Below are 10147 nucleotides of genomic sequence, written 5' to 3' on the forward strand. Positions count from 1 at the left end.
CACTTTCTCAATATAAACTCAAAATTGAATTGTAAAATGTTAACATTACATTATTAAATTGAAATTCAGAAAAATTACTCATAAACCATTTTCAATTGAAAGTTACTCGACTCAAACTATCTGCAGTCCTAGTCGGGACTCAAATTTATAATTTTGAATTTATTTATAAAATTTTAACATTAACTATTAAATTAAGACATTATTAAATCATTCTGAGTTAGGAGCAGTTGATCTGCAGTTTCCCACGTGACTTCGGTCTGCTTGCTTTCATACTCCTAAAGATTATTATCATTTGTACGTATTACTAAATTATAACACGCACGTGAGTCGCCAGTATTCAAATTCTTTGAAATTTGACCATACACTCTATCTATTACAAAATATGAACGCGACTTCTCCTTTTTATAAATATTTTAACCGATATACATATATATGATTTAAAGTAATCAATTAAGATTTTACGCGCTACTTTAAATCTGACGACTTTGTACTAAACAATATCACGTGCATTTCGTGCTTTCTATATAGCGTTAACAACATTAAGATGAATAAGGTATTAAGATCACTGTAGAGAAAAAAGAAAATTAAATAACAATTCTAATATTGTCACAATAAAAAAATTTAATTTTTTTCATGATAATGAATTTTATAATTATAATAATGATTATGTTCTTTTTTTTAATTTTTTATTAATAAGAATCAACGACAAAAGATTGCGTATAAAGTTGTCAATAAAAATAATTTGCTGACACATTATAGCGACGATCTAGTGATAACAACTAATTATTATCATTATATTTTATTGTCACAATATATGTGTGACAATTTTATGCTATATTTTGTCACTAATAATTATATAGTAACAAGATAAAAGTGATTAATTACTATGACCAAAAGTAAAATAGTATTGCAAATACTAATTAAGTATGATTGCATGCGCAATGACTATTAGCTAGCCATTTTTTTTACAAGCGAGATTAAAATATTAATCAAAATTAAATATAAACTCCTAAATCATATTAATTATAAGATGTAGGGGAATACGTTAGCTATTATTTTGAAAAGTTGGAATTAACAAAAATTAATAATAAGAAGTCATGCATAAAATTGTCACTAAGACAATTAGTGACACATATATACTGATAATTTCATGAATAATTTTTTGGTATTAATAATTATATAGTGATAAGATTAAACTTGTTGTCAATCAATACGTACTTTTTGGTAACAATTAATTTTAAAATTGTAACTAATATGATATTTTTAGGTTATGATAAAATATTATATAATCATGAGTGTGGACACGTGATATTTTTGCAGTTATATTTTTTTAAATAAGATTCGCGTCATTGTTATATCACCTAATACGTATAAATTTAAATATTAATTTAATATATTGATATTTTAAAATTAATAAATATATTGGAAGCAAACAAACATGGCATTACTTGATTAATAATTGAGTATTATTTTTAGAAAAACATAAATAAATAGTGGGTTAGCAATGATAACTATATATTGATTAAAAACTTGAGTTGATATACATATACAAATAAGTCAACTTCACTCATAAAATTGGCCTTCACACTGTGAGTGGATCCACCTCAATAATTGCACCAACTACAATTGAAGATGCAGTTAGGGCTTCTTTACTTAGAATGCCCCTCTAAATAGTTAGGGCTAATTGGGAATGATGTACTTTGCTCATATGTCATTTTCTCATAATTATTTCAATGTGATAAAGTTGTATGAATTTTCTTCATTTTTTTCTCCCCTTTTCTACATGGTGGGTGCCATCTTCAAACAGTTTGAAATGACCAAAATGCTCTCTAATATCATTTAAACGTCAAAATATTTCAAAAACTAACAAAATTGCACTCCAGTCGGTTAGTTCGAAATGCTACAATTGATGATGTCACTAGAAGATATATATAACATCTGATCATGGCTAATTGCTATAATTAAGATGAAATAGTGGTAGTAAATAGTTTTTTACTATGATCATACAATATTTATTGATTGTGATTTTTGTAAGGGTAGCTAAAATATTTTAAATAGTTAAACAGACTAATATTTTTTATCATGAGTAAAAAAAAAAAAAAAAGAGGGCGACGGTGATGGCGACGACCACTGCCCCCGCACAGGAGGGAGACAGTAACACCATTGCCCTCTTTTTTCTCTCTGGGGCGACGGCTGAATGCCGGCCGGTTGTCACCCTCTTTCTTTGCTGTCGCCCTCTCTCTTTCTACTGGCCGACGTTGCCGGATCGAGGATGGCCGATGCAAGGGGTGGGGATGGGGGTAGGCGGCGGGGGAAACAGTGAGGGTGGGATGGGGGTGGGAGCAGGCTTTATTTTTTTAATTTTATTTTTAATAATATATATTTAAAATTAATAAATCTAAATTCTTAATTTGTTTTATAAGTTTAAGATCTAGTGATACATATTAATTAATTAGATTGGTGACTCTCATTTAATCAATAATGATCCTAAAAACAAGAACAATATGTAATATATAAGGGTATAACAGTCAATTTATAGTAAAATTTAACGGCGTTAAGCTTTCGATCAAAATAGAGAGTGTGTGCTGAATAAAGAAAACACAAGGGATATTTTATCTATTTTCAAAATAGGGGAGATTTTTTGCTAAGTTTTTAAATCAGAATTTTTTTTTTATTTTTTTACAATTTTGCCTATATTAAATATAATAAGAGATAGCAAGTGTATTTAAATTGTAGTCCCATTCTTGAATATTTGAAACTTTTAACTCTTAACCAAAATTAGGCCCACATCTCCCACATTATGTGGCTTATGTTCAGACACTGACAAAGTGCCAATCAAAGCAACAAGAAAGAAAGAAAATTCAAAGCCTGCAGAGTAAAATATTACCATTACCATCGCAACAGGAAAAACACGTAGACTGCTAAGCAAAAAGATAACCGTGTGCACTAATCTTCATAATCTTCCACGTAATTATTCCAATATAGAAGTGCATTGTGAGGGTCAATAATGTAATGCCCCACCCCACCCCACCCCCCACAACCACCCCGCCAACCCCCACCACACTTCATATATTCATAAAAGTATATAATCTACTACACCTCACAATCACATGCTAAACAAATCTTGAACATTGCAACATTTCTCTCGTAGTCTCAGAACCAGTAACCACTGTGTGCAGTGTGAGACTTCTTGATCAGTTGCCGACAGAAGATGTCAGCTGAGGAAACAGTACTCCTAAACCTGTTTGATTCCTACTGGTTCGAATATGGAGTTTTCACAGCCAAACCCTCTTCGTCTAAGCTAAAAAACGCTCCAGTTCTTGGACAAAACCTGAATCGGGTCATAACCCTGATGAGAAAATCCCACAGCGACCAGTTCTTGAGCTCCAAAGACTGCAGCTCCGACTCTTCCCCGACATCAGTGTTGGGGCCTCAGCTTCAGACCATACTCTCAGGCAAAGAAGTTCGGAGTTCCCAAGATTCGTCATCACCACCACCACCAAGAAAGCAAGAACTCATGAGTAGCGATACTGCCAGCGTCGACAGCTCCCGCTCTCACACAGTACGACGTGTCTCCCGCACGAAACACGCGGGGTGTAGAAAGATCAGGAGAAGTGGTAGCAGAAGTCTGTCGGAGCTCGAATTTGAGGAATTAAAAGGGTTTATGGATCTAGGGTTTGTGTTCTCGGACGAAGACAGGGATTCAAGATTGGTGTCGATAATTCCAGGGCTGCAGAGACTGGGGAAGAACGTGCAGGAGGAATCGGGTAAGGAACGCGGGGAGGCGCCGTCGACGGCCGTCTCCAGGCCGTATCTGTCTGAGGCGTGGGAGTGTTTGGAAGACGAGAAGATAGTGAAGAATAATCCATTGATTGATTGGAGAATTCCAGCTTTTGGGAATGAAACGGAACTGAAAGATCATCTCAGGTTCTGGGCTCACACTGTTGCTTCCGCTGTCAGATGACAATTACAACAAGACTTGCAACATGATTTCTTGCTCATGATTTCTTCCTAATTTTGATTCTTTGCTTAGTAGATTAAAACTGATGCAATGTGTGGTGGAAATAACCAAAAATATTGTAAATGTGAAAGAAGAGTCAGAATTAATAATGTGGCAAACACTGGATATATATTAAATTATTAGTAGGGTTAATTGCGTTTTACATCGCATGAAAAAATATTGGACAAAAGTTTCTTTAAAAAAAAAAAAAAAAGACAATATATGTGACCCCTCAAATTTTAAAGTAGAGGGGTTCCCTGCTCCTGCATTAGGAGATTCCAAAAACTGTATTTTGCTTTTCATAAGTTAGCGTTTCTGTAGTTTTGGTTATATTTTTCCTTAACATATCGTATCCATAACTCCAAAAAAGATTATAACTTGGTCCCAAGCGTAAAATTTCTTACAAAAACATCATATACATGACATGAGTTCCATTACAAATGTTGAGGAGCGTTGTCTAATGTTTTCTGCATGAGGAGATTAAAAAAATTGCATTTTACTTCCCATAATAAATTAGTCTTTTTGTTATTTTGGTAATATTTGTTCTTTACTCATCACATTATATACGTACATTCTATAACTTCGTAACAGTTACAATTTGGTCCCAAGCCTTATTCCATAAAACTTCTGACAAAAATATTACGTGCATATTATGAACTCCATTAAGTACATATCAATATTAAGAACATCAAACACATTGCCAATGGATTATTACTTTATTCATTTAATTCAATTATGTATAAAAGAAATTGCTAAATTGATTACAAGAACGCCAAATTATTTGTCATTTTGGTCACCTGTTCTAACACCGATATATGTCCTACCTTCCAAGAATAACCCACCGTGGAGTGATACTTATTCAAACACGTACAATCCCGGATGAAGGGATCATCCCAACCGTAGTTATACGGTTTCTAGTCTCAACCCTTACAAAATTTTCAAAATAGACCATCGAAGTCGTCATCTCAACCCAACTCCAATTTAGGTACGTCTTTTGAAAATATGAAGAAAACACTTATTGATAGCACAAACAATTTTAACAGAAGACTCGCGTAAGCATTCAAATTTAGAGTCCCACGTGAGTCAATTGGCATTATTCGTTAGTCAGTTAGAAACCCAAAATAGGTTGCCCTCCAAAACTATTGTTAATTCTAAACAAAATATTAGTGTTATTGTCATGTGCAGTGAAAAAGAATTACAATCCAAGCACGAGATAAAACAAGAGATGGGCATGCTAAGGTGTTGGTGAAAACTATGATAAAATATTTTGACCATAACTAAAATCATGCCAAATATTAAATATCAATTGATCGAGGTCAAAATTTAAGTTTCTTATTAATTTTATTTGACCACGATAAATAGTAATGATTTACCATAATTTTTAGGTTGCAGGCATTTTTATAAGGGGTCTTTGCAACCAATAATAGTATATGGTGTATCACAAGCTTAGTTGTAAAATTACCTATCATAAGCATTAATCTATTTTCCAAAACACTCAAATTTCGACTTTTTTCCACGTTTTATTTTTATTTTCAAACGCTCTCAAATTTTTTATTATTTTTAACTTACAATTTATTTTTTTCACAAAAATTAAAAGAAATATTACAAAAGTATCAGGATAATACTTAAATCTGGACGGAGGCGAGTATCAAATGAATTCATTTCCAAGATGTAATGAGAATATATTAATAGAAACAACAATGTCGTACTAAAGTATGTAATAAATAACACTTTTCATCGACTGAAGTAAACAATAAAGTAAAATAATTATTATTCCACACATATTTGACAAGGAATAAAGTAGAAAAAGAAATGTTTGAAATCACATTATTCTTATCTTCGTAATTTCGTAAGCACTAAATTGAGCAATACATCGATTCAATCAATACATTAATATAATTAATAGTATTAAAAGATATAAATTACAATAAATTTATATAAAGTGAGATAAATACCCACACACATCTACTAGGACTAAGCCCGAAAAATAAATCAAACTACTCGATACTCGATTGATAAAAACTTATTTGAATTCGATTTGTTAAATTTAACAAACTAAATTTTATTATGACAATTATTAATATAAATTGGGAAAAAAATATCTACAAATTCAATAAAACTCGAGTCATAACCTCACACTTTATTGTGGAATTTTAATTTTAATCTCAACTATTAAACTAAGACATTGTTAGTGTTGTGACTTATGAGTAGTTGATCTGCAGTTTCCCACGTACGTGAGCTTCGGTCTCCCTCTTTCATACTCCGGAAGGTTATTGCCATTTGTACGTATTACTAAATTATAACAGGTGAAAAGGCAAATTAGTCCCTTGTGATATTGCAAATGTACAAATTATCTTTTTATAAGAAAAAAAATTAGTAATTTATCCTCTATATTTTAAAAAAAAATTAGCAATTTGCCCCATTGTATTTTTTAAAATTAAGCAATTTACCTCCCTAAATAGGAGGTAAATTGGTCCATTTTAAAAAATATAGGAGGACAAATTACTATTTTTTTTATAGAGAATAATTTGCTTAGTTATAATATCACAGGGATAAATTGCATTAAATCCAATTATAACATGCACGTGAGTCACGAGTATTCAAATTCTTTGAAATTTGACCATATTTCTATCTATTACAAAATATGAACATGACTTCTCATTTTTATAAATATTTTAACCGATATATATATATATATATGATTAAAAATAATCAATTGAGTTTTTACGCGCTAATTTAGTTCCGACGCTTTGTACTTAACAGTATCACGTGCATTTCATGCAGTTTTAACAGTATTAAGATATGAGTATATTAAATCGATACCCGTTTAAATTAAATTTAATTATATAAATATTTTTCATATTAATATAAAATTACAAAAATAAGGGATTATTTTTTTACAACAATTGGATGATATATGCGTATATCTCAATTAATTAACATCTTAAAAATAATTAACAAGAAACATTTCAGAAGATTTTCTATAATTACAAATAATTATAATGTATCATGGATCAATATAATACTATCTATTACGATCAGATCTATAGCGACGGTTAATCAATATTCGTCGTGATTTTATCTGTAGCCAAAATATTTGCCACAATTTTTAGCTGTAGTAAATATTTTACTGTCACTTACAGAAACAACGACTAAAATAGCTATTGTGCAGTTGTGGTTGATTAGTATCAGTTACGATTTTTTGTCTTTAACTATTGTAAGTAAGGTTTAAATACATTTTTGGTTCTGTAATTTTTGTACTTTGGCATTTTTATCTTTTATCTTTCTAGAGTTACAAAATAGTCCTCTAATTTTTTGACATTTCGCGATTTTGATCCTTTCAATATCGGGTTTTGCAAAAGTTTTCAAAAATAATCATGTGTCTCTCGTGATTTTGACATTTTTATCTTTTATCTTTTTGGAGGTTGCAAAATAGTTCTATAACTTTTTGACATTTACAATTTTGATCCTTTTGGAGCTAAATTTTGCAAAACTTTTTGGAATAAAATATGTGCCATGTCGTTTTTTTTAAAAAAAAAATCATCCATGTTGGAAAAAGTGAACCAATCAAAACAAAAGCACTAATTTTAAAGAAACCACGCGAGGCGCAAAAAATTTATTCCGACGATTTTTGTAAAATTCCAGCATTGGAAAGACCAAATAGCAAAATACCAAAAAGTTACACGACTCTTTTGCAATCCTAAAAAAGAAAAGGATAAAACTACTAAAGTGCCAAAATTACAGGACCAAAAATATATTTAAACTTATAAGTGACTAAAGGTAAAATGGCATATTTCTTCTAGCAACGATTCTTCTTACTAATAATTATACGATTACAAAATAAAACTTGTTATCGCTTAATAAATATTTGTAGCGACAATTAATTTTAAAGTTATCACTAATAATATTTTTCTTTTGAAATTATAAAATATTACCTAATTTAATTGTGTGTCATGTGACATTTTTCCTACTATGGTTGAGATATTATAAAATTCTTTAGCTTTCTTTTGTTCTTGATTAATAATTAAGTATTATTTTTTTTTTAAAAATATAATAATTAGTGGGTCATTATTTATTATATATTGATTAATTTGAGTTGATAGACATGCATGTCCAAATAAGTCAACTTCACTTATAAATTAAATTGGCCTCCACACTATGACTGGACCCATCTCAATTATTGCACCAACAATGTTGAAATTATATTTTTAGTTTCATATAATAAAAGGTTCAATTTTTTTTAGTCTTCTGGTTTACGAAAATTTTAAATTAGTCCTAAAATTAAAAAACAATTGATACATTTAGTCTATACTTTATGAAATTTTTAAAATTATCATAAAATTGGGAAAGTTCGACATATTTAATTCTATAAATCTCGTAAAGCAAATAACTAAATGCGCTGAATTTTCTTAATTATAAAACTATTTTTAAAAACTCTATAAAGCGGAGGACTAAATGTGTTGAATTTTATTTTATAATACTAAAAATAAACTCCCTATTTTATGGGACTAAAACTATAATTTTCTCCCACCAAAAAAATAAATGTAGTGCTACATTACCAGAATGCCCCTCTAAATAGTTAGGCTTGGGAATGTACTTTGCGCATATGATTTCTCATAATTATTTCAATGTGATAAAGTTGTATGGATTTTCTTCATTTTTTTTTCTCTCCTTTTTGACATGGTGGGTCCTGCCTTCAAACAGTCTAGAATGACTAAAATGTCCCCGAACATCATTTAAACGTACATCAAAATATTTCAAAAACCCATAAAATTTTACTTGATATTTTCATAACGATTTGATTATGCCCGAATCAACAGTACACGTAAAAAAACACAGTCCCTAAATATTAAACATTTTACTGCATGTATTTAATATTTTCCAATTTTATCATGTATCAAATTCACTGATCAATATTTATTCAATATTGTTGTTAGCGACCATTATGAGCACACGTATACTTGAATTAGCCAGAATTTGAGATCGAGTAGTGGACTTTGAGGCGAAATTTGGACCTCAAAGAAGCATTTTTAATTTATAATCAATATTGCATAGTTTGAGAAATATTAAAAACTTAGAAAATTGCATGCTATCTTCATGCATATATATATATATATATATATATATATATGCCTTCACTTTCCACACAGGCCTACAATATTTTTAAATTGCATTGAGGAAATCAAGCTTTTGTTCAAACTCTTACACATTTGTGTTTCTGCATTAATCTTTAATTTCAATTCTCACCTAACTAAATATTATTATAATCCTCTACTTGAAAATAGCCCTTCACCTGCTCCAAAGTATGGCAAACTTACATTTTTATTCCTATAAAATAGGGGTTTTAATATTTTTGTTTTTTGTTTTATGAAATTTTTAAAATGATCTCAAAATTTATGAACTTGACACGTTTAGTCATCTATTTTATTAAATTTTCAAACAATGATCCCAAAATTAAGAAAATCCAACACATTTAGTCCTCTTTTTTACGAAATTTCTGAAACTAGTTTGTGGAGTTTTTTACATTTTGAAAAATTCAGTAAAACAAGACTAAATATTCCGAGTTTCAAAATTTGAAATTATTTTTAAAAATCCCATAAAGTAAAGAACTAAATATGTTGAACCTCTTATTCTATAAGGCTAAAAGATAGAATCATCTTAAAAATTGATATTTTAAATATATTACATCTTTTATAGTATTTAACATATACACGTCACATATATTTATAAACTTCTTTTCTAAGAAAAATATACTACGCAATTTTTATATATATTAACATTTATGTTTACATGCAATAAAAAAAGTTCAAACTGTATTAAATTGTAGTCCCAATTCTTGAATATTTAAAACTTTTAACTCTTAACCAAAATAGCCCCACATCTCCCACATTATGTGGCTTATGTTCAAACACAAACAAAGTCCCAATCAAAACAAGAGAAAGAAAGAAAATTCAAAGCCTGTAAAGTAAAATATTGCCATTACCATCACAACAGGGAAAACACGTAGACTACTAAACATGAAGATATATAACCGTGTGCACTAATCTACATAATCTCCCACGTAATTATTTCCAATATAAAAAATGCATAGGGAGGGTCAATAATGCAATGCCCCACCCCGCACTCCTCACCCCCCCCCCCCGCCGC

At 30.0% G+C, this 10147-nt stretch overlaps 1 protein-coding gene across 1 annotated transcript; it reads left to right on the forward strand.

The window, feature by feature from the left end:
• On the forward strand, positions 3212-3964 carry LOC105165845. The gene has a single exon (XM_011085008.1). It carries the CDS (start codon positions 3212-3214, stop codon positions 3962-3964), a length of 753 nt encoding a protein of 250 aa, XP_011083310.1.

This window comes from Sesamum indicum, linkage group LG6, assembly GCF_000512975.1.
Source record: "Sesamum indicum cultivar Zhongzhi No. 13 linkage group LG6, S_indicum_v1.0, whole genome shotgun sequence".
Lineage (NCBI taxonomy): Eukaryota > Viridiplantae > Streptophyta > Magnoliopsida > Lamiales > Pedaliaceae > Sesamum > Sesamum indicum.

Bases quoted from the DNA above. Each gene is read 5' to 3' on its own strand.
- LOC105165845 (XM_011085008.1), top strand. From the start codon at position 3,212: ATGTCAGCTGAGGAAACAGTACTCCTAAACCTGTTTGATTCCTACTGG.